This window comes from Tetrao urogallus (assembly GCF_951394365.1).
Source record: "Tetrao urogallus genome assembly, chromosome: 2".
Classification (NCBI taxonomy): domain Eukaryota; kingdom Metazoa; phylum Chordata; class Aves; order Galliformes; family Phasianidae; genus Tetrao; species Tetrao urogallus.
The window spans coordinates 49,781,746-49,807,541 of record NC_136814.1 but is presented as its reverse complement, the minus strand read 5'-3'; the positions used below and the strand labels follow the sequence as shown (position 1 = coordinate 49,807,541).

Below are 25,796 nucleotides of genomic sequence, written 5' to 3'. Positions count from 1 at the left end.
CCTAGAAAAGGAAAAGACACCGTAACACTCGACAATTGGTTAAAAGCGTTGCGGAGAACAAAACTTCTTTAATTCACTGTTACTGTGAGCACACAGCATGCCAGCAGCTCCCGTCACCACTCGGAAATTCTAAGCTGAGCAGTGCTGGAAAATATTCAAAGCAGTATAAACGCAGACAACAATGCACACACAGCTCCGAAAATTACAGGTCCTGACCCTAATCTCAAATTATTCCGCAGACAGTCAGAACAGACAAGATCCAAACATTCACACGCAGCTGCGCAACCACCGCGCTCAGCCACATCCCACAACAGCCCATCACCACCCGCACATGCGCACTCGGAACACCTGCTGAACGCGGCCGTAGCGGGGCGCATGCGCAACCCTGCCCCGAGCCCCCACCGCCAACCAGGGCGCTGTGTGGGCACATGCGCCTGCAGGACAGGCCGCAGAGCGGAGAGGCGTTTCCTATTCCGGGTCAGCTTTCGCGTGTACTGTAAGAAACTGCAGCGATGCTTGCGTGCTGCTCGTGAGATTTCTTTTTTACAGCGGGAGAAAAGAAGAGTCGGGTCTATCACCCCTCCCCCGCTTACCCCTTCTCTCTGTCCACGCTTGCAGCTGCCACGTGTGTGCAGCCGGGACTCCGTGCAGCGTGCCGAGGAGCGGCTGCGGGGCGGGGCTTCATCAGACCCCGCCTCGCTGTGGGAACTTGGGGATGTTTGGGCCTGAGGGGTGTAATGGTCTGGCCTTGGGGTGGAATGCTTTGCTGCGGTGGAAGGGGGTAGAATCTTTTAAGAATCAGTGGTGCTGCTTATGCCTGCCATTCCTGTTTTTTTAAATCTCTGCTTAGAGGAGCAGGTGACTTAGCAGTGAATTCTTTTAATCCTTTTTCACAGGCAGGTATGTTCTTGCTATGTGACGCCACGAACCAAACAGGGAAGTCTTAATGAAGACATAAGTTGACAGTGATGGACAAGGGGGAATGCTTTTAAACTAAGACAGAGGAGGTTTAAGTTAGATATTAGGAGGAAGTTTTTCGCATGGAGGGTGGTGGCACACTAGAACAGGTTGTCCAAGGAGTTTGTGGATACCCCATCCCTGGAGGCATTCAAGGCCAGGCTGGATGTGGCTCTGGGCAGCCTGGTCTAGTGCTTGGTCACCCCACACATAGCAGGGGGTTGAAACTAGATGAGTATTGTGATCCTTTTCAATCCAGGCAATTCTATAATTAACTATATATTGTTAAAAAGTAAAGAAAGATTGAAAGTGAACAGTCATGGGATGGTTTTGTTTTGTTTAGTGTTTTGGCAAACCCACCAAATGATTCTCGCCCAGCTCCCACAGAGATACGCTTATTACAGGCACCGTGTCCAATAGTGAAAACACCCGTGGGTAAAATCAAGCACTTGTGTAATGATTTGTAAATCATCTATTGGTTTGTAAACTCTGTGGGGTTTTGACATGTGTAAATTCACTGCAAATGCCAGAACTGTCTTCTTGGTGTCTCTCCAGTTCCGTCCGATGGCTGCTGCAGGAAAGGCTGCTTCTTTCCATCTGCCTCCTCTGCCAACGGTGGGGGAGATCATTAAGCTTTTTCGTCTTCGAGCACAGAAAGAACTTTCCCAGAATTTTTTGCTGGACTTACGATTGACAGGTTAACTATTTTATTTTATACGCTTTTAGCTGTTATGAAGTACATACACATCTCAAGTTTTGTCAGAATCTGATTTTTGGCTAACGGGATGATGTTTGCATGATGACATCTGTCAAATATACAACAGCATAGAGTCTCCTTTGAAAGCTGTTTTAGGTTAGACTTCTTGATTTTGTTTGTGCATTCCTAGAAAACATCTTTCTTTATAGAGTAAATTACAGGATATTTTTTAGATATATTCCTATATCAGTATCAATATCAGTAACAAAATATCAGTTCAGTGCGAAACTCCAAGCCTTAGTAGTACCATTTCCATTCAAGTACTGTCATTTAATAAGAACTGTCAAGAATTACCAAAGTGTTGACAAATTTGGTTAAGTTTCAGGTGAGTTGAATTTATATGTTTGATTCAAAAAGGATTTCCTTCAGGTTATTATATATCACAAGTACTGTTGGTCCTTCTGTCTTTCAATATACTATATACTGTACTTGGGTCAGTCTGACAGAAATTTCGTAGCTTTTCAGACCTGTTGCAGTTCAGTTTCCTGCAGCTTCATCTCAGCAGTGGCTGACAAAGATGGCAGTGTGCAATCCATAGCAGATTTTTTAGTTGTATAAGTGGTGGCTGGGTTTGACAGTAATCAGTGCAGTGTATCTTCATGTACCCAATGATTCAATTATACATTGTTACTCCAGCTGATATAGATTAGGAACATGAATATAAAACTCTCTTCCCTCTTATGAATAGCCAGGTTCTTATGCTAGAGTAAAAATGTGTGAATGAGTTTAGTAAAACCTTAGAATAGAAGATTGTCAGAATCTCTTGTTTTTGTTACACATTTAGAAGACTTGTAGAGTGAGCAGTACAGTTTCCCTCAGCGTTCCAGTATAGGCTTCCTAAGAATCTCTGTTTCATTAGCTATGTTTTTAATCCTTACTTTAAGCCTTTTTCAATTGTTCATTTTTTTTTCCTGCTCATCTGTATTGACTTCCAGAGTTGTATCTTTCTATTCATGTACAGTAGTCTTGCTAGAGCTTCACTGTATCCTTTTTGCCTCTCATTTCCTTAAAACAGGTGTTCTGTAGTGATATACCTTTATAAAGATAAGTATTGAGACCCCAGGTTGTTGAGTGCTTACTTACAGTACTGCTGGTTTACAGATAAAAAAGTAATATTCTCCTTTTATTTGATTCTGTAATGAGCAACAATGTACATGAAAGACAGTAAACTGGAAGTAGCCTTTCTTTAAACAGTGGAACAGTAAAGCAGTATCTCTTGGCATGAAACAAATCTGAATTCTGTGCAGTCTAGCAGGCATGTGATTGTGTAAGTGGGATGTGTCACTGTTTGTGCCTATTCTGAGATAAACTCATTGTTTATTGTTAGAGTGCAAATGTGCTTATCTTAGTAAGCCGGATCCTTTGGAGAATAAAGGCTTAGTGTATTCTTATTGTCTTGCAGACAAGATAGTGAGACAAGCTGGCAAGCTGAAAAATGCTTATGTCTGCGAAGTGGGCCCTGGGCCAGGAGGAATTACCAGGTCTATTCTCAATGCTGGTGTTCAACAACTCCTCTTGGTTGAAAAAGATACTCGATTTATTCCAGGATTGCAGGTATCAATTGCAGAATGATTCATATGAATGTATGCCTGAACATTTTAAGAACGTGGAAAGATTCAAGGTGTCTTACTTAGATCAGCACATTGAGAACAGTTTTGATACTTTGGATCAAATTAGAGCTGTCATTTGCTTGAAATGAAAACGTACTATGGCAATTAATTGATCCTGTCTTATCTTAACAAGTACTCCTTGTCTCTTTCTGACCTGATGCTGCAAATGAATAGCAGTTGTTTGGTGTTTTTTTTAACATGGGGATGTTTCAAGTGCTTTAAAGAGGCTATTCATGAAATAGTAGTTTGAATGTTGATGTTGTTTGATCTCATTTTTCATTTTAATCCTAATAATTTTGCCTTAAAGTTTATAACATTCTGACCATATATCTCCAGTTAAAACAGTTCAGTGCGGGTTCTCATTCAGGTACAGAAGAATAAAATAAGCATTTATTTCATATCTTTCTTGATTTGTATGACAGAAAATGTCAGAAATTAAGTAAAAGTCCCCAGTTGTTATTTTATAAATGTCTTCTTAGGTATTTATAAGGTGCTGATATAAAGCATGCAGCATTTTTCACTGGCTGTTTTTTCGTCTGTGATCTCTATCACAAAGCTGAAGCTGGGATCCGCTACTGCAAAAATGGAAATACAGTGAAGAACATATGTCTTCTTCAGAGTAACAGTTTACACAAGCTGAGAGTCTGTCAGTTCTGTCTCACTCTTAAAGAAACACAAACGCCCTATGCCATATGCCCTAATACTTGTTAGGCTGGAAAGATATATGAGGAGAGAGAAGGTGCTCTTAGTTAGAGAGTAGTTTGAATATGCAGCTCTTCCAGGGAGCGCACTTAGTTTTTGTGAACCATGCCCTTTGGTTTTTGTATTTTTACACCCTTTCCCTCGTGTGTGAAGAGCAAGAGGATCTGCATAATGGAAGATTACTCAGCTCGTGTACTTGGTGCATAAATGCTTCTGGAACCAAGTTAGCTGCACACATTGGCCTTAAAGTGAAGAAAGCTTCCCTCAATTTCTGATTTCAAATTGAATGTATATGATTGTGATTTTCTGGTGTCAAATGCCTTTCTCAATTATGTTAATTATAATACTAAATAAAACCCGCATTCCTTCTGACATGGAAACTAATATTAACAAACAGTAGAACATATTAATAATCCTTTGTGTAGGTGGGTCTTGGTTTCTTCTTGTACTGTTTTCTAAGTTTATTGATCTTACATTATCTTTCATCCGTTTACAGTACTTGGAATAGCTTCAAAGAAGAATTTGACAAATCATGGTAGATTAGTGAATTTGAATGCAATATAATTGGTAATGTAGTGCTGGAAAACCCATTAAGTGATTTGGATTTGTGGTTAGATTTGTTTTTCTGGTTGAAAATAATTGCACTTAAATCATGTGGAATCATAAAACCATAGAGTAGCTTGGGTGGGAAGGGAACTTAAAATTGATCATCCAAATCTGTGCCATGAGCAGGAACATGTTCCGCTGTAATAGATCCAGAACCTTTCCAAAACTTGCTACGTGCAATACCCGTTAATAATGCAGAGCTTGTTAATCATTTTTGTGGGCAAGAAACTTGTCAAACTTTTCAGGCTTAAATTTCCTGTTCGGAACTGTGCAGCTTTGAATAATAAGGTTTTAGATACATACTGAACATTTTTCACCAGTGCTTGCTTTTTGAAGGTAAATAGTTATTAAGTGTGCTCAGTTTTAATTGCTACTGTTTTTTGTATAATAAGGTATATAGCAGGGGTTTTTCTCATGCTGTGGATGATGCTGAAAATCAGAGTGGTTAATATTCACTGTAAATTCTATTTGCGTGTATACAAACAGATGCTGTCTGAAGCAGCTCCAGGAAAAGTACGCATTGTTCACGGAGATATTCTGACATATAAGATGGAGAAGGCTTTTCCAAATCACTTAAAGAAGAACTGGGAGGATGGTTAGTATTTGGGCTTGTTTTGGTTTCATTTTAAGGCTTTTGAGTTGAAAATCTGAAATACTTGTAGATTTCGAAAATATACTTACCTGTGGCTGGTATTTGGGAAAAATCACAAATATCCGAGAAATATCCTAGCCTAGAAAGTGAATAATAAGTAAACTGTGCCTAAAACCCAGCTTGAATTTGATATTGTCATCTGCCATTCGTGTAATTAAATGCTGCAGTATCTAAGAAACAACAACACTTTCTTCTGTCCACCTCTTCTGCAGTACTTACTGTGTGCTGTGTAACATTTCCATTGATGCAGTGCAGAATTGAACAATACATATAACTTTACATGGCTAAGGAGCTGTCTTGTGCTAGCTAGAAAGCTTTCTGATTTCATATATGGGTCTCTGTGCAGAGACCCATTTCATATATGGGTCTCTTTAATTTGAGCTAAGTTAGTTATGACTCCCCTGAGTCTCCAAAGCCCATGGGATGAAACGTGCTGGACAGAATAACGTATGCCTGTTTTCTCTGTATCTGATAGTCATAGTTGAATGAAAACAGAAATGTCTAAATTATGTATTTTTGCTGTTCTGGAGTAGCTCAGCTGAAATCTATCAATCAGCTGAAAATTGGCTGAAAGCTACTAGTTTATTCTAATGTAAACAAGAATAAAACCTACCTTTTTTTTTTTTTTTTGCAACCAACTATCATAAACAGTAACAGTTTTGTCAGTATAAGACAAGTATAAATAGAAAGGCATAATTTTAATGTGTCACAATAAAAATTGTTTTAATATTTTAACTCTAGATTGATAGGCTCATATGTTTGTTATGTAAATATTCTTTCATGGCAAATCTTATCCAAAACTTTTTGTCAGTTGTTTGTGTTTTTTTTGTTTGGTTTTTTTTTTTTCCAATCAAATGTGAGCAGAGCCACCAAATATTCATATCATTGGAAATCTACCCTTCAGTGTTTCAACTCCTCTAATCATCAAATGGCTTGAAAATGTTTCTAAAAGAGATGGACCTTTTATTTATGGAAGGACGCAGATGACACTGACTTTTCAGAAGGAAGTTGCAGAGGTACTGTTACTGTTTTCCCTAAATTTTAATTAAAAAAAAAAATAAATGTGTATATATATATATATATATATATATATATATATATATATATATATATATACATACATATATATATATATATGTATATATATATATATATGTATATGTATATATATATATATATATATGTATATATATAAGGACAGTCTTAGTAGATACGCAAAATACACTGGGTGAAAGAGAAATCCATTCCTTGAAATAAAGAAAAAATGCGAGTTTGGAAGATTTTAGCATTATTTCCAGTTTTGATTAAACAATTCAAACACAGGAGATGTTTGGTTCAGGCCATGGAAACTGACTCCAGCTTGAACAAGAAAGACTTCAGTTCAGAATTATGAATGGATTTCTGTCAGCCTTATGAAAGTATAAAAGCATCATTTGTGTTTTGTCACAAATTGAGGTTTTTAGCGTCTCGATAGTTAGATTCTCAAAGAAGGCTGAATTGATTTGCTATGTTTTGGTGTTAAAAGTAGGTAAATTAATATTAGGAGGATTTCACTCAGAATGCTTTCAGGCTTAACAGTTTATTTTTGTTGCCATGGCATAAAACATACCATAAATCTGGAGATTTGTTGTGATTCTGTGATTCTTACCTGAATCCCAGTTGCTGGGTTTTAGCGTTGTTTTTTTTTCTGGTTTTCTTGTTGTTGATTTTGTTGTTTTTAAAGAGAGGAACTGTGTGTTGGTCTGAATAACACATCAGTACATGTTAGAGGATGATCTGCAGGAGATGAGCTGTGCAGAAAAGGACCTGGATGTCCTGCTGGACACTAGAATGGCCATGAGCCAGCAATGTGCCCTTGTGGCCAAGAAGGCCACTGGTATCCTGGGGTGCATTAAAAAGAGCATGACCATGGTCAAGGGTGGTGGTCCTCCCCCTCTGCTCTGCTCTGCTCTGCCCTGGTGAGGCCACGGTTAGATTACTCCGTCCACTTCTGGGCTCCCTAGTTCAGAAAAACAGGAATCTCCTAGAAGGAGCCCAGTGGAGGGCCACAAAGATAAAACAGGGCCTGGAGCATCTCCCATATGAGGTAAGACTGAATAGCTGGTTCTGTTCAGCCTTGGGAAAAGAAGACTGAGAGGAGATCTGATAAATGTATAGCAATATCTGGAGGGAGGTGGGAGGCAAATGGATGAGGCTGAGCTCTTCTTGGTGGAGTGTACCAATAGGGCAAGGAGTAATGGCCTAAGACTTGAACATAGGAAGTTTGGTGCTAACGTGTGGAAGAACTTATTTATGGTGAGTGTGACAGAGCACAGGAGCAGGTTGCCCGTAGAAGTTGTGGATTCTCCTCTGGTGATATTCAAGACCTGTCTGGATGCCTACCTATGTGACCTATTGTAGGGAACCTGCTTTAGCAGGTTGGGCTGGGCTTGATGATCTCTTGAGGTCCTTTCCAACCTCTGCAATTCTGTGATTCTATATGATTGAATTTCCATCTAATTAGCTGAGAATATGAAATAATGTTTCCTCTGTGCAACCTAAATGTATATGTTGCTTTAATTATGTTGCTTTAATTTTTATCTTTTACAATGAATATTATAAAAATAAAATTTTACTCAGTTTTTTACTGTATGCAAATAATTATTTATACATGGGGGGTTGGACTCGATGATCTCTGGAGGTCCCTTCCAACCCCTACAATTCTGTGACATGCAAGTGGCATGTCTGCTGTCATTTTGGGGTTGTGGAAAACCAGTCTTTGCTGTTACTGCTTTAGCTCTGCAATCAAGTTTCAAGAAAAGTACTGAAGTTGTTCCAGCAGATGGCTCTAGAGATCACAAGGGACAAACGTTTTTTATGACATGAGTAGGATTTTTTAATTCAATTCTGAGTTCAGGCATTAAAAAATCCTGTTCTGTTTTCCAGAAGGACTTCATGTCATCTGAGATTATATGTTGTTGTAAAATATGGCTAATGGACTAAGATAGAAAATGCAAGTGATGATTAATAATAAACAAAGACTTGTGACAGCAGTGAAAAAAGTGGCAGAGCGCTGAGATAAGTGGACTCTGTACTTTTTTTTGTAACCAGCTGCATATGCTGATGGTGACATGCAGATTATAGTACTTCTGTACCCAACGTAGCTCAAATGAGATGCAAAATGCCATGCACTCTCAACTTCCTAGCTTTTTAAGTGCAAATAACTTAAAAACACTAGGAAGTGGAGTGGTATGTTCAAGACTGTACAATTAATCAGTGTTAATTGTTGTTGACTTTGCATTCTGGGACATCTTGATTCGTGTTTTTATGCTTATTCAAACACAGAGCTTGCTCTGATGCAGAAATTCCATAGTTTATGGTTTGTGTTTTCATAGTGAATGCTCATTTGGGATGCACTATTTTGTTTTATGGTTAGGAGGAATGGTAATCTTTCTTGTGCCACTCTGAAGTAGCTTAACCATTGATATTTGGCAGCTACAGGCCAAACTGCAGGTATTCTGTACCTGCAAATACAGAATACTTTAACACAGTAGAAAACTTAAAAAATTTATTTATTGATATTTTATGTATCTGAAAGGAAAATTTCTTAATAGCTTGATATTCTCTCTGGTCCTTTGAAGCTAAAAGCCTGAATACTGAATAGAATGTTGGTTGTATATCACGCGTTCAATGGAAGGATAACGTGCTGTAATGGAACGGCCCTGTGTGCTTCGTAATCACTACTGATAACTTGATGTTAATGGTGAGAAAATAAATCAGTGTGCCAATCCTTAGTCAAGGTAGTTTGTGCTATTATATACAGGTAAAAAATACCTTTGCCATTTCTTGCTGGTGGTAATTTCCTGCTTTTCTATTTCTTTCTAATTTCTACACTGTCATGAGTTATGTTGGTACAGGCCTATTGCTACTAATTTCTCTATTCTGATACAATTTAAATTGATTAAAATTATTGATGAGAACCAGTAGTTATGATTTATATACTAAGTTTTAAGGCCTATTAAGGAGGATAAGACCAGATGTTTACAGTTACAAAAATGATGCTTGGAAGTGTTGGGTGAATCATTTTGCCTCTACAGTTCATTTTTCTAAAATTGCTTGTTATTTTCTGGAAAAAATCTTTGCCAGAAATTCCTCAGTAATTCACCTCAGATTTGCCACTTGGGCTGGATACTTTCTGACCCACTTATATTAAAATGAATCATAATTCAGTTTAAATGGAAGATCTTTGTCAGTGTCTAATTTTGAGTAAAACTGGCTGCAGAGTGTAGATCACCTGCTGCTCCACCAACACAATCTGTAGGCTGGGCCATATACTATTAGACGTCTAGAAGATAGGAGTATTAGAGGAGCAGAATACTTAATCTGTGTGTAACACTGCTGTCTATTTAGAAAGCTAGACAAAAGGTGGTAAGAAATTGGTTGGAAAATAGTTCAGGTTTTTGAACTATGAACGAAAGAAGACTTACTATGTTTTCTTAAGTTGTAAGATGTAAGTTAAGTTCTTAAGTTAAGATGTAAGTTGTGTATAAATACTAGCATTCTGAAAAAAGTAATTGGCTTGTGTATTAGGATTGATTTGATAGTTGTAGAATCACAGAATGGCCCAGGTTGGAAGGTACCTCAAGGATCATGAATCTCCAACCCCCTGCCACATGTAGGGCCACCAACCCAGGGCCCAGGGCCCCATCCAACCTGGCCTTGAACACCTCTATGGATGGAGCATCCACAGCCTCTCTGGGCAGCCTGTTCCAGCACCTCACCACTCTCTTGGTAAACAACTTCACTTTGATATCCAACCTAAACCTTCCCTCTTTGAGCTTAAAACCATTTCCCCTTATCCTGCCATTATCTACCCTTTAAAAGAGTTGATTCCCCTCCTGTTTGTAGGCTCCCTTTAGGTACTGAAAGGCTGCAATGAGGTCACCCCGCAGCCTTCTTTTCTCCAGGCTGAGCAAACCCAGTTCCCTCAGCCTGTCTTTGTAGGGGAGGGCTCCAGCCCTCTGCTTTGCCAGTTCTTAATTCTTTGTGTAGGTTGATTCCTCTGATGGATTTTGCAGATTGATTGATAATGGGCTTTTAATATATGCTTATGAAAAGCATGGCTTACTGAGGAACAAAACAAATAGTTGTCCCTGAGGAACATTGAGAGGAGTTGATAGTGAGCAACATTAAAAAGATGTCATGTACCACCTTGACTGTGTTCCATGTTATGTTCCAGAATCAGTGTTTTGACTCCTGCCTTGAAATTTTTGTGCAACATAGATACAAAAATGTTGCCTAGTTAGCTGAACTTCTGACATGGTTGACTTACTGCAGTTTCAGATGCTATCCACATTTTAAAGGTAAATACAAAGAAAATTTTGAGAGCTAAGGGAGAAACAACCCAACTACCTAAATAGCTCAGGTTACAGAATTACTGTTCGTAGCATTTTTGCAAAGTGCAATACCCATGTATGCTCCTGCCGATGCAATTGAAGTAATTTAAGATGTAACTGCCCAGAGGTGGATGTTCTTAAGTTATTCCCTCTGTAAACTGAGAGGCAGGAACTAAGCCTGAGTCTTGTTTTCATGGAAAGTAGACTTGCTTGTTTGAATTGGCATTTGAAGAGCTGTAAGTGCTGTCCATTTCATTTCCATTGCAGAATTAAGGACGTGTGTATCTGATTGCTTTTTTTTTTTTTGTTAGATTTTTTAATCAGTTTTCTTTTTTTTTTCTTTTTATTTATTTATTTTTAATAAGTTTTCTCTGAAGCAGTAAAAGGTAGTTTGAAGAGCTCATGTAGGCTGAAAGAATCTCTGAGTTTGCTTTCTGAGAAATTGTTGGAAAGGATTATATTTGTTCCATGCTAATACTTAAACTGCCTTTTAGGAGACTTGTTGGAAAAAGAGGAAAAAAAAATAAAAAAGTGAAAAACTTGAGCAATGGGTTTTGTTTTTCTGACATAGTTTGAGCAGTATTTTATCAGCATGAATTTCACATGAAGCTATGTAACGTACAGATGTTATTAGATATGTAAACTGCTCCTTTTTTAAAAAATTAAGGTAGTTGTAAATAAGATGAGAAATCTTCAAAATTCAATTGTTACCTGTAACCATTTGAGAGATGTTTTACTGAGAGTTTTTTTGTTTGAGTCTTGTTTTTGCTAGCGAGACAAGCAGATAGTGTTTCATGCCAGCTTTTGAAAGTGTAGAAAACCTCTTTTGTCTGGGTGACTTTTTGATAACCTTTGTAAGAAATTCCATGGGAAAATTAGAGAGCTGCTAATTGAACTTTAAGTATTAAATGCTTGTATTGCTAGGTATCTAAACTTAAGTAGATTAGACAACCTTGCATACATAGTAAGCATAGATGAGTTTATAACAAAGAAATTTTGTTTAGTATCTGCTTTTGAGTTTATGGAGCTTTAATTTTGGAGAAAAAAAGGAAAAAGAAAAAAAAGATCCACAAACAGTGGAAGGGAAGAATGTGAAAATATTATCAGCCAGCACTGTTTTGATTTGAATTCTGCAGTGACGTTGGTTTAGTCTTCTCATGTTCCCATACAAAATTATGTTGACATTTAGTAAGTTCTGCAGAAGTTCAAGGAGCTCCTTTCTGTGTGCTTTTGATTGAAGGACTGGGATTGTAAATTAGCATGATGTCATGATGAAATGGTATTACATAGGATAACATAGTTCAAGACAATTCAGGCTTAAACTCTGATGTGAGCTCTTAAGGGTTAGTTGTTTTTTTTTAATTTGTCCTTGATTATAGTGATAATCAAGCTTTTGTGTAATTGACAGTTTTGTCCATTCAGTTTCACTAATTCACGTGTTTTGATTCTTCAACAGAGGCTTACTGCTAATACAGGAGGCAAGCAACGTAGCAGACTGTCCATCATGTCACAGCATCTCTGCACTGTTGAGAACTGTTTTGTAATACCAGGCCAAGCCTTTGTTCCAAAGCCAGATGTAAGTTTTGTTATGTTCTTCTGATTTTATTAATTTTTCAGTTAGGCACTCCATCTGATTTTCAGGCAGGAAAGCAGTTGGGTCCTCAATTCAGCATCTCCACACTACTAAGTAGACTGCTTGTGGTATGCGTGAAAGTGAAACATCCATGGCTCAAGAGCATTCTTTTCTTTTTGGTTACTGAGAACTTGTGCTTTGATGTTCAAGTCTATTTGCATGATCACTGTAATTCTTTGGGTGTTTGTGGAATTTTAAATTTCATGGCAGGATAGTTTGCTAGAATTGCAGCATCTTTGAAAAGCTAATTATTTTACAATTGCAGTTATAGACAGTTTAAAACTGCCTGGAAAATTTGTTGAGTCTTCTGAAACACCCTTATTAATAAAAGCTTTTCAAATGCCACTGATAACTATTTTTACCATGTCTGTGGTCTGTGTATTTCACCTTACTCATTTTCAGCATTTTGAACTCCCTCATGTTTGCTATACTACTTAGTCACCTACATCCCACTCCCTGTTTAAAAAAGTAACCATGTTTTCTCTATTTTGTCTGTTCTTTAGAGGAGAAAAGTGTCTTTACTATCCTCTTATTTCCTGCTACTATTTTTTGTTGTTTTAATAAATCCATTAGGATAACAGGAATCAAGAATGCAAAAATTAAACTGCATTTTGATCACAGGTCTACCTTTTTTTCTTCTTTTTCTTTTTGTAAAAATGTGTGCATGACAGTAAGTAGGATCTGTTTGCCGTGAGTGCACATGGGCATTTACTTGCTCCTTCTGAGTTTCTCTTAAAATGGTTGGTTTGGCTCTTAAGTAAATCATCCTTTCCCTTTCTCACAGTCTCTCTGTGGGTCGTTTTGTTCTTCAGTCATATCTCTCGAGAACCTATAGAAGGTTATTCTCTTTCTCTTATTATTTGAATTTTACAGCCTATGTCTGTGCATATTCTGATGACGACGTAGAGTTCCTTTACTGTTTTTTTTAAACAAGTAACTGTCCAGACATGTTGCACTATTATTTGTGACAACAAATCTTCACTATTGTGAAGAAAAATGGCCATTGATGTGGCTTTTTTTTTTTGCTTTACATTTTTGTTTGCATTTGTTTGTATTTGTTTTGTGATTTTCTAGCCCTCCTTTTTTTTTTTTTCCAATAATATGGAAATGACATATATAATATGTCATTATTATTAATCTGAATATTAAGTATGTGAAGTATTGTACAATAAGACTAAAATTTGGATTTTATGGATGTAGTATGAGAACATATTAGAGCTGCAGTGAAAAATATTGTGCCATCTGTGTCTCAGCACGGGGTAGCTGTAACTGAAATTCCCATTTTCCTGTACTGAATAGGCTTCAATTGACTGAGAGGGAAAGATAACTCCATGAAGGTGTGACAACTGTCTGAGTGTAAGCAAATCCTATAATCAGTTGTTTCTTAGTTGAATAAGGACCTCACAAAAAGGCAGTACTGCTAAACTCAAACATGTAATTATTTAATATATTTATTTGATTTACAGCAAATACAAATTACATTGCAAGAGCAGATAATGCAAGCTTTTCAGGAAGACCTGACACCCGTTGCACTGTACTTTGTTTCCTTCTAACTCCTGTTGTAGCTTCGTCTCCTGTTTTGTTTGTTTATTTTGGATTGAAATGGTTTGAGGTGTCACTGTTGCTGAGAACCTTTGCCTTCAAAGAAAGCTCTTGCAGGTGTTGTGAATAATGCAGCTGTGTACCTGCCTTTTGTTTCACAGGTGTCCAAAGAAGTTCAGGTACTTCTGTGTAAAGTTTTAGAAAGAAAAATGTGTTGCTTATGTAATTGAAAAATACTTCATTTTGCTTGGAGTATGGAATTGTATTGTATTTTTGTTGTATTGTTACATTTTTCGTATGTATAAACACCTTTGGTTTCTGTTTTATGAATGTCAGTTTTCATTCACGTGCGTTACCAGTGATCACAGCATAGTGTTGTGTCAGGCCCCAAACAAAAGGTGGAGAAGAATGGTTTCTGGGAACGAATTGTCTACCTCATTTGCTCAGTGAATGAATAATATTTTAACAATATCTATGAATATTGAGTCATAATGGGCTTTTGTTTTATGAGCAAGATGGTGCTGCAAAGCATTCTGTCTTAATGGTGAGCCAAAAGCCAAATTTTCTTTGCTTATGTCTCTGCAGTATTAAGTAACTGCTGATAAAAGTAGTAGGCATAGTACAAAAGAAGCTCCCTGATGAATAGATAAGAAACTTCAAATGGCTATGTAACAGTAGTAATAAGAGCAAGATGAAGTTTGAAATTTCTTTCAGAGAATGCAGACAGTAGAACGAAGACTTTACATTATTAGATATAAAGCATTTGACTTTCTAAAACGCTGTAACAGAAGATTTTACTTTTTCCAACAAACATTAGATAGATAGATAACATTATGGGCTCTTTATACTGTTCTTGGAAATTTGGGATAATAAAACAAGAACTGAAAGTTGCATATAAATATACCAAATAAATAGCAGTTAGTTTTGTTTGAAGACTTGTCCAAAGTTGTAACGTTCCTGAATTTAAGGGTCTGCATCATATCCTCTTACCTGTGCTAACAAATGGGCATCAGTTTGATTCCTGTTCAGTAAAATGTTTAAACAGGACATCTGCCAATGAACATTGACAAACAAAATCGGTTTGTTGAAAGAAAAGGTTAAAGGATGTAAGATGAGCAATCAAATTAAAAGAGTTAACATATACATTTAAGTGTAATAGCATTCTCTTATCATTATTGTATATTACATTTTACACTAATAAGATATCTGGGACTGGGCCTGAAACATACCTTAGTGGAATAATTGAAAGCACCTGGAAAGTTCTTTTAGAAGGCCAAAAGCATTCAAGGCAATAAATGGTAGCTGAAGGCCAAATGCTTCTGAATTTTTCATGTAAATAGATAAACAGTTTGTATCCCACATTACAGTTTTCATAGTCACAGTTACATTTCAGTTGTACTGCTCCTCAAATCTAACACTTGTGATAGATTAGCAGCAATTGAAGAGTGCCCAATTGGCATTGCATTAACAGTAATGAATGAAACCCACAGCAGGTGGCAGTTCAGGGGGTGAGAGATGATTTTGGCAGCATCTGAATGATACCACTGATTTTCCTCCCTAATATGTAAATGCTGTGCAGCTAAGGTTGGGAGTGCAGGTTTGTGTTGTTGGTTTGGTGGTCTTCTTTTTTGTATTGGGCAATTTATTTCTTTTTTGCTTTTTATTGTTGTTGTTTAGGAAATCTAGACATTACTATGACAATTTAGAACAAAAAATGAAAGGCAGATGTGTCCCTTACATAGAAATTGTTGAATTAAGCTTCTTGGACAGAGAATGGTTGCTTTTTTTTCCTTGCATCATAATTAAAGGGAAAAAGGTAAAATACCATATAGAGCATTCTGTTACCAGTGGCCTGATTTCACTAAATTGAAGTGTCTTTGCTGTAACAAGCGATCAGTACATTAAATGTACTGTTGCTTATGCTGAAATAATTTATTTTTCTTCAGTAAATCTTACTTGGAAAGTCAAAGAAAATGGTTTGAGATGTCAGTCAAAAAAGTACTCTTGCAGCAGACTCAGGGATTGCTTCGTAACTTGTTCTTTTTGCTGATATTGCTAAGAGGAAAATATCTTATGTAAATATAATTGCAGCCCAGATGTAAGAAAATTTAGGTGTTACACATTCTTTAAAATAATCAGAGTACACTTAGCATTAAAAAAAAAAAAAAGCCTTAATGGATAAAAACAATGGTATTTACACGTAGTCCTTCAGGTTGTAACCTGTATTGCTCTCCTGCAATGTGGGTGGGAGATGCTGCTGCTTTGGAGGATAAATCCATGCTCCTTGCTGCTTTTTAAAGCAGGAAGTACAGAAAATCGCACCTGCAACAAGCAGAAACCCTGCTGAAATGAATCCTATATAAACCGCTCCTCCTGGTTCGTGTTTACTGCTCTCTGGAATGGTCTGGTCCAGAAAATTGGAAATGATTTCTCTCGTGTACCAAGATGTTGGTACTAATCCAAAAATTCCTGCGAGAATGAAACAGACTCCTCCAGCAAAACAAGTGTGACTTTTGCTGTCGGTGTCCCCTCCCAACTTTGTGCATTTCATTCCAACTGTAGTGATGCAAATCCCAAAGGTTGATAGGATGCAAGACAGTACCATGGTGGTTCGTGCAGTCTGGATGTAGATGGGGAGAGACAGAACGGAGTATTTCAGGGTGCAGCTGAACATCCCGGTGCTGTACCATGTGCAGTCCATCCACAGTCCTTGCATCTGCGTTATAGCTGTTATGATGTTGGAACCAACATCTGCATTTACCTTCCAGTTCGGTAGCAAGGTGGCTGTGATGTCTCCAAAAACGCCAAACAAAGCCAGCATAAAAGCAAAGAACTGCAGACCAGCTGATGCCATGCTTATTTGCTGTCCCCTTTTGTCTGCCCGCTTCTCTCTTGTAAATGCGTGTAACTGGTTGGTAGCTTCGTAGCCAAGGCTGTAGCTGGCTGTGGGATACAGAGGAGGGGGAGGAGAAGTACAGAGAGAAAGAAAAAGAAATCAACAAACAAAAAAAGCTTGCATTTAAAATCAGAGCTATGTGAATGAGTAACTGAACGTGACCCTGCAAGCAGATGAGAGCAGCTGAGCCACTGTATGCAAGGCACTTGGTCCTCACTGATAACAAATGGACAGTGTTTTAGCGTTGCCTGTGAGGGGGAGCTACTCTGTCATACGTGATTGCAAGCTACCAAACAAAACATGGTTTACCAGAGTGGTGTTCAGTGGTAGTATCAGATTACAAGTTTACTGGACAACTACACATTGTAAGTGGGACATTAGAAACTTGCAGATTATCAGCCATTGTGGAAAAATATTGTTGTGGAAAAATATTGTGGTGAAAGATATGTTGTACGCTCAGCATTTCTTCCGTAAGCATGTTGATGACTGTAGCTGTCGCTCCTGTTGACAGTTTTTTAGCGAAGAGCACTGATGATCATATCTGTCACTTACAGTTCCAAGCAACCCTTTATTTCAGTTCTTTAAATACTTGTGTTCTTTTCTTTGCTTTCATAACTTTTCTTTAATAATTTTTTTTTTTTAAAGGAAAGTGAAATGGTGCTTAGTTTTGCTGTATTTTCGCAATTAAGTCATATCAGAACATATCAGAATAACTTATTCATTTTCACTTAAGTGATTCTCAGTCCTCAACATAGACAAGCAGTCTTAGCAAATCTGTCTTAGGAATGAATATGATGTGCTTTTGTCTATAAAGTGAAATACTATTTTTAATACTCATGTGGCACTACTTAGTTGTGTAACAGCTTTTTTTTAAATCAGAAACCTATCTGAAATAATCTGCAAATTTGCCTCACAGTGGCACTTCATAAAATTTGATAAAAAGCAGAAATGCTGTTCTTGTTTTAAAGACCGAATTTCACTTAGTAGATTAGAACATGTAGTTGTTAGGAAGCACCTGTGAAGATAAATTGTTGCTGTTACAGCAATGGGACAATTGAGATAGCAGAGACAGAAGAACAGTTTGAAACTTGTGATGAGGATTAGAAAAGATGTCCTGCATTTAGATTGGGGCTGGATAGTAGGCAGTTCTTGTTTTCTATCACTATGGTAAAGAAAGGGCAGTCCTTGCATTTCCTCAGACGTTCTGTCTGAATATGAACAGTAATATTGGAATTGGTCTTTAGCAATGAACATTTTTGAAAAGTCGTAATAATAGTGGATACAGTTGAAATGAGTGGTGCACAAAATAACTGTAGCATTGTAAACTTATTTCGTATTTTTATGCGTAAGACAGCAAGCTTTTGATCAGTATGTCATTAGTGGTATTACACATCAAGTAATTCTCTAATTCTGTAGTATAGGATTACTCATAAGCTAGAATTTATATATTGAACTTAATTCAGGTGATTTTTCAAGTATGTGATCTGTCCAGCATAAATGTATGTATATATCAAATGATTATATTTCAGGTGAATATGATAACAGCTAACCTATTTAAAAACCTTATTTCCAAGTCTTGCCTATTTCGAAATTCTGTCATTTTGTTCAGACTGTGAGGAGCTCCTTTGGCAAATACGTATCTTTCTTTTTGTATTGGGCCCACGGGAAAGATGGCTTATCTTCCTTTTGCAGAAGGAACTGACATTTTCCTGATAGCTCAAAAGTCATTCAGAATCTTCTGGAAGCTCTCACTAGGAGAGTTAGCCGTTTTATTGTTTCATTTTTAACATTTCAGCTACAGCATGCACACACAAACCCAAAGCACTGCAAACGGTAGTCACACTTTATAATTAATGGGATGAACTGAATTAAAGGTATGATAAATTCAAGTATAAGCACTGAAAGTGTAATAGAAGATACAGTTACCATGCATTCCTGTTCATGTAACACTTACTGCTGGTTGTGAGATCTGAGATGTTTTCTTCACTGTCGATGTCCTCAAAAAATAGGGTTTCACCTGAATGGGACTGTCCCTTCTCATATAAAACTGCATTGGCATTCATTAACAAAATTTCTTGGAGTGTTTTTTCTCTTCTCTACAGCAAGTGCTGTACTGTTGTTTGTTCCCTCTCTTAGTTCCATCTACCAGAGAATAAAGGAGTACTTTGTTTAATGAGTTTTGTTTGACAAACACTTAGAAAGGGAAAGCAAAGAGATTATAGAGAAAAATACGTGGAGGCTCTTAGTGCTAAATGCATAACAATATCCAACTGCTTTGATTAAAGCTGCCAACAGGGATTAAAAGGAAAGAATAAAATCATAAGAATCCAAAAACTCTATAGACTTACGAATTTGAGCTGGATATGATTCATTTAAGTTGATCTGGGAGCTGTAGAGCTGTTTTCTCTCATTATTTTTTTTTTCTTCATTTTTTCATCACATGTAATCTTATTATGAGTTTAAACTTCCTAGGAAAGAACTATGCAATGTATTTTAATTTCTAATTGGAACAGCAGCACATTTCTCTTCAGCTACAGATTTTGCTTGTCTGTCCTTGGTAGCTTTCGCCTTCTGTAGGACATCCTTTACTCTTTACCTTTCCATTATATATAAAAGTATAAAGGGATAAAGCTGCTCTAAAGCTTATATGATAATTGCAGCGTATTGGTGAAATGGCCTCAACAAGTCAGAGTAAGAAATCATGAAGCTGGGAGAAAACCCTTTCTGATTGTCACAGTGATATAACCATAGCTTTTGGTTCTGAGTTGTAGTTTCGCATGTCCACATCTGTGTTTCAAAAGATTTTTGGAGAATAGAATTGTTCTAGTTTCATTTGCCAGTGAGGAATGTTTTACATCCTCAGGTTTGTCTCTGTAAATGTTGTTACATTTAATATCTGGTCAGTTGTCACATCCAAGAGAAGTTTCTCTGTTCCCAGATAAGCACAGGTGTGATGATTCAGGAGCTGCAGTATGAGCTGATGTAATGGGTGAACACTGGTACAACGTATTCAGTTGTTCTTAAGGATTTTTCTGCTTGTCAGGAGCTTTCTACAGTGCTGAGCAAACCGATATGAGCTGCTGTAAATATCAAAAGTAGTGGATAACGCATGCAGAAATGCACACAATGTCTCATACATTTGTTTGGAATGCTTTGGAGCAGAGAATGCGTGGTCCACAGCATGATTTCGTTAGGCTCTTGGAAGGCATTTGTGGTGCCCTCACAACACTCTTGAAAGAGACCGTTGCAGAGTAAAGAGGAAAGGTCTCATCAGGGAGAAATGGTTGGCTAGAAGATTAGGTATGAGTAGATAGATAGAAATAAATGGTCAGTGGAATTGTACAGCAAATCTAAGCAAATGCTTGTGCTGTGTAGCCTAAAGAGTCTGGAAAAAAATGTGAAGATGTAAAATTTTTTGCTCACAAAAATCATGAGAGTAGTAAAGATGGGGTTTAACTTTGAAGAATTGTAAAGGGACCTTTATAGTGCTACTGATTGGATGATAAAATAGCAAATGAATGAAGCTTTAATGCATAAGACGTGACAGGCGAGGGGAAGAGCACTGCTTACGTCGTGTGTGCAGTAACTGTCTCTGAATTCATCAACCTGAAATGAGGTTTTATAGGAAAGTTCACTGTGTTGCTTTAAAAAGCCTCATGTTAGTGACTCTTTGCTCCATCAAAAAAAAGTGGTGAGTAAAGTAGTCAGATTATGAGTCATCCAGTGCCTCTTCATTCTGGAGCAATGCTCCTTGTGAGGAGATCTGTGTTAAAGAACTGAGAACTATCCTTGGGAAGGAAGCTCATCTTTTCCAGTATGGTAATAAGAAGTTGTATATAATTGCTCTTAGTGCCGTGCCACAGTTATTTTCTGCTGGAGGGAAAACCAAAGTGAAACCTTCACATCAGAATAAGGGGCTGTGTGATCAGCATACCTGGTGTGAGACTGAATGCTTGCCTGTAGCATACAGACACAGAGCTGGTGCTGAATGCTTGGCTGATAGAGGAGCTGCCTTAGAACTGTCTTATTAGGAACTTAGACAGTCCACTTTAATGAAGTGTAATATGTTCTGCTTAGGTTTCAGCTCCCTGCAGGAGAAAATTACAGCTTCGAAAAAGATACATGGGTTTGCTTTTAATACAGGCTTATTGCAAGATACATGTATTACCTATCGTGAGACTTCTGTTGCTAACAGTTAGCTAAAATTGTCTCATGTAGGCTCATTCTGATTTAGAGCATTGATTTCATCAACAAGGCAACAGACTGAATTACATTGTACTTTGTCACGTGTTCCTCCTGCCTCACTAGAGCATAAACCTTCTTTGTACTCGAATGCTAAAACAGTAAGGGGAGAATAATTGTTACACTATTGACAGTTCAGGATATATCAGTAGGGTAATTTTCATATTCATTATTTTATTAGAATTGAGTATTATTTTGAAAATAGTGGTGGGGCAAAAAAAAGAAAGTGTTAGAAATAAAATGATCCTCAGATTAACTTTTGCGTTCTGAGTACTGTTGTGTACTCTGTATTGATTTTCATAATTCTACTCTCTTTTTAATGCGTATTTAAAAGGTTAGCAACAAATAGCTTGGATAATTTTTAAGGAGTGGCCAATTAGAAGTGAAAAGCTTTCCCTGTATCTGTCACTATAGTAACCAGGCAGCTTTCCTGGGGTCCAAATAAATCAGTGTCTGTAATGGAACAAACGCTGAGGAGTGCTGTTTTCTTTCAGAAGCAGAAATTATTGCCTTCCAGCCTCTAGATAGCAAGTTGAGCTGTTTGTTTTTTTTTTTCCCCTAAATTTTACACTCTGTTTTTTTTCTTATCCTTCAGAATTTTGTGGTCAAAAATGCAGGTGTCGGGGATCGAAATGTATTGTTGTATTTCTTGACAAAAGCGTAGATAAGTATACATGCATGTAAATAAGTCTGTGGTATTTCTGGGCATGGAGGTGGTTGGTCATGCAAAGGTTGTATTTACCCTGTTCAAAAACCTGAAGTGTTCTGACGTTCAGTGTGAGCACAAGTTTTCATTGTGTGCTTGTTCTCTTCCTTACAAGTAGGGGGCTGTGGCAAGTCTAGAAGCCCATGAGAAATTCAGAAACTATTTTTGAGATATGTGCTAATCTCCACAGATTCTGTATGCCAGGTTTTTATTTGTTATCTCACTTCTAAATAAGCGCTCGTGACATTTTTTTAAGCATTTTTATATTTTAGTCATTAAAGCAGTTTTTCTATCTTAGTCTTGCAAAAAAGTCTAGCTTACAGAAAAAGTGGAAAAGAAAAAAAAAAAAAAAGGTTTATTTCAGGGTGTTTTTATATGATGTAACTATAACTGCATGACATATTGTGTTTTTTATATGTACATCTGTGTATACTGAAGGAGGATGTTACTTCAGTCTGTTTTCAGACACAAGGGAAGTGGCAGGTCTGTGAACCAAGCTGATATAGGAACTACAAGAGAAAATAACAAATGTGAAAGAGATCTGTGTAGAAACATTCAAATGTAATTTTGGATTAACGGTGATGGTACACAGAGTATGAGTTCATAATTGACTCTGAACACAGAGTTCAACTGTCACTTAAATTGAATGCAGACTTATTTTGATCTGCAATTCCTTTGAATAGATATGAGTTTTAAAATCTTAATATACTGGAAAGTAACTCCTTGGCTCTCATTTTGCCAAAGCCCTAGAGCAACAGAAAATAGATAGGGAATAGCTTTGATTTCTAATTATAATACCAATTTTCTCCTGCTGCCCTTCAGCCTGTATATTGAATATTGTCTAATTTGTGTATCATGTCAGAATTGTCTTGTGGAAGGATCTGAAGAAAGAAGTGCTAATTACTTTACGGATGACATGGAAGTTGTGCTGGATGAAGAAAGTGCCATGGGGAAAAAAGCACTAAGTACTAATGGTGTGTGAGCTAATTAGAAATATGTAGATAACCAAGAAAGACTAAAATACTCCAGGGCTTTGAAAGTTAAGCCAAATCAAGTACTGGGGCAGTGGTTTATCACACAGCTGTTACCTGTCACAGTGTTTTCTTGTATTGTCCCTGTTTCTTGACACCTAACCTGCAAACTGTAAAGAAGTACCGTGTCTCAGAGGAATGAATATGCTCAGGTATCTTGATGTTTTGTTTTTCCTTACAGGTGGATGTGGCAGTGGTGCATTTCACTCCATTGGTGCAACCAAAGATACAGCAGCCGTTTGAGCTAGTAGAAAAAGTGGTTAAAAGTGTTTTTCAATTCAGAAGAAAATACTGCTGCCGCGGAGTCGAGTAAGGAACTTGAGGGAAAAATCCTCTGTTTTTCGTTTTTATTCACTCTATTTAAATATGCTATTCAATGTTCATCAGATCTTTCAGTTTCAGAACAGAGACAAAATTATGAGCTGAATGCCTCTCTGTTTTTGTTAAATAATAATTACTGTGAATTTTTGTTAGTGTAATTGAAGCTGTTAAAATTACTGGGATAAATTGGTGATCTTTCCAATTTGTATCTCTCCAATAATTGAACAAAATAACAACAAGAACGAAAGCAACTGAAAATCAATAGCATTTGTTGGTTGAGTTAAAAAATGAAAGTCTCAGAATTCTTAACTGATGATTGCAGTCCGTGGAGAGAGAATTCGATCTGTGGGAAATTTTACTTATTTGGAGGGATGGTGTCAAAAGGTCACATTCTTACTTCTGTGCTTCTGTGCCCCTATATGGAGTTGTTATTGCCTCTTTAAAAAGCCTTGTGTCTCACTGAGAGAATTTACTAGCTTCTTTAGCCGGTGCAGGAGAACTTCAGTCTGTTCTCCAGGGATCCTGTTAAAACTTGAGCATAGATACATGTCTGACTTGGGATGGGAAAAGCCCTGTGCTGAGCATTGTAGAAATATGCGACAGAGCTCTTTTAGGGAATTTGAGGCATAGAGCTGTAGCTTCATCTAGCTGAAGTTTGCTGAGCATAGTTTTGAATCAGTTTAGGATGGATGGCACCTTACTAAACTGCAAGGGTTATATGTTGCTGTTTTGAAGATGAATGTACATAGAATTTTGCCTTCATTTTTTAAATGGAGAAGTGTTGTGTTTGTTCTTGAGACAGTGAGTGATATTGATGTCTGGGATTCAAAACTGAACGCAAATTTGCCTGCAATAAAGTTTGAGTATACATTTGAAATCGGTGAGAGATCGAGGTATCCAAACCAGCTAGGTTTGTATTTGATTTCATGGAGGAGTAGCTTCAGCTGGCAATATAATCAAGAGGCACATGCAATCAGCATATATATGTTACGTAGAATATTTTTGCCAAAGTTTTTTTAAAAAAATTGTGTAATATGAAGTAGCTAATAACGGCTGTACATTCTTTTGTGGCAAGTAGAGCGAGTCTGAACTTCTGAGCATCACATATTCCCTAACAGATTATTGGACTTTAGCCCTAGCACGCAGCCAAGAAACACAATCCTCTTACTATTTAGCTGACCTGAAAAAAATGAGCAAGTTGTGGTGCATAATGGGGCTGTTACATTACTTACAAGATACTGTATAGAAACAAGGTAATAGAATGAGTGTACATTTGTGTTTCACTTCTGGGACCTGAGAGAGATGTGGCATGTAAGATTAAACTGATACATCCAGGAAGCATAAAGCGTAGCAGAAGTTACCACTCATGTATGGACCTTTCATAGTCTATGTATAAAAGGTTGATTTTTGGCTCAAGGAACGTCTGAAAATAATGGAGATTTCTTTAATCAAGGCCTTGAGGCGCACTGCAACTTAAACCAGGTTGCTCCCAGAGACCCCATCTTCTCTTGTCCTTTTAGACCCCTTTTTAGCTTTGTGTTCTGTCTGTCCACCAAGAGCCAACTTTCAGTTGCACAAAGCCTAGCTTGTCAAAGGCAATCTGTGCAGCATTTTAAAGTTTGATGTATGTATGACAACAACAGATAATTGGAAAACTGAGGCATGCTTATCAACCATGTGTCCAGTGCTTTCAGTAGCTTGAACTACTCGTGCTATGCATTTTTGAGGGTCATTAAAAATCACTTGAATTAAGATTTGAGAAGTTGTGAGAGAGAGGCCAATGTAGGTCAGAGTACAGGGGTTAATTTGGCTATTTATAAACAGTTGATAGAGGAGAAAATGACATCTAGAACTTCAGGCACAATTTCCCATATTAAAATATGAACAATAATTAATTATTCATTTTCTCTTCCTTGGCTTTTTTTTTTTTCTGGCATTGGAATTAAAGTATTAATGAGAAGTTATAATAATACCTGTGCCATTGAAATGAAACAGCCTGAAACAAGTTATGTAGTTTGAACCTGATGTGCTTTGCGTAAAGTTAACTCTATTATTGTTCTTTAAATATTAGGCTAATTCCAAGATACTGTCACAGAGCCTTCCATACCCAAAGCTCTTTTTTAATGTTATTAATCATGAGCATACATGCATGGGTTTGATGTACAATGCACAAATATAATCTTCCATGTTGTTAAAAGTTGCATTTGCAGAAAAGTGGCCCTTGTATTTTTCTATTTGCTTAGACAGTGAACTGTCTTAAGATTATGTAAAAGCCTTGTGTCTCTTTCTGGAAACTGAATTGTCTGCACTTTTCTGTCTGCTCTTTGCCTTGCCTTTAGGATCTTGTTTCCCGAAAGAGAACGTTTGAAAAAAACAGAACAGTTGATGATGGCAGCAGATGTTGATCCAACTCTGCGTCCTGTTCAGCTCACTATGTCACACTTTAGAAGTCTGTGCAATGCATACAGGAAAATGTGCGATGAAGACCCAAACCTTTTTGCATACAATTATAGAGAAGAGCTAAGACAGAAGAAGAGGAAGCGTTCCCCTGAAAGTACAAATCAGCTAGAAGAGACTGTAGAGGAAAATCATCTGTAACTGCAGCAGACTGAACTGAGATTTAACTTCTTGATCTAGAGGTGTTGATTTATGTATTCTTACATCTCGTCAGGTATGGAAGAAGTAACTTTTGAAAAAATGGTGAAGGAGGCTTTCCTATTTTATTTGTTCTGTTCAGCTGTAGACAAAAGTTTAGGACAGTCCACT

The 25,796-nt window shown here is 37.3% G+C and overlaps 2 protein-coding genes across 3 annotated transcripts; one reads left to right on the top strand and one right to left on the bottom strand.

Annotated features, from left to right (window-relative positions):
• Nucleotides 1-662: 662 nt before the first annotated feature.
• TFB1M (transcription factor B1, mitochondrial) lies at nucleotides 663-25,628 on the top strand (the record flags this gene model as incomplete). 2 transcript variants are annotated; one of them, XM_079532616.1, is made up of 8 exons in its annotated part: nucleotides 663-740; nucleotides 1,513-1,654; nucleotides 3,117-3,268; nucleotides 5,119-5,227; nucleotides 6,149-6,300; nucleotides 12,116-12,235; nucleotides 22,891-23,018; nucleotides 25,370-25,628. In XM_079532616.1, 8 exons carry the CDS (start codon nucleotides 738-740, stop codon nucleotides 25,626-25,628), a joined length of 1,065 nt encoding a protein of 354 aa, XP_079388742.1. The 2 variants fall into 2 exon arrangements, with proteins under 2 accessions (XP_079388742.1, XP_079388741.1); XM_079532615.1 differs by lacking the exon at nucleotides 663-740 and having other exon boundaries at nucleotides 1,522-1,654.
• On the bottom strand, nucleotides 16,029-16,704 carry CLDN20 (claudin 20; the record flags this gene model as incomplete). Its single annotated transcript, XM_079550544.1, has 1 exon — nucleotides 16,029-16,704. The coding sequence occupies exon 1, from the start codon at nucleotides 16,686-16,688 to the stop codon at nucleotides 16,029-16,031; it is 660 nt and encodes a 219-aa protein (XP_079406670.1). The 5' UTR covers nucleotides 16,689-16,704.
• Nucleotides 25,629-25,796: the final 168 nt, after the last annotated feature.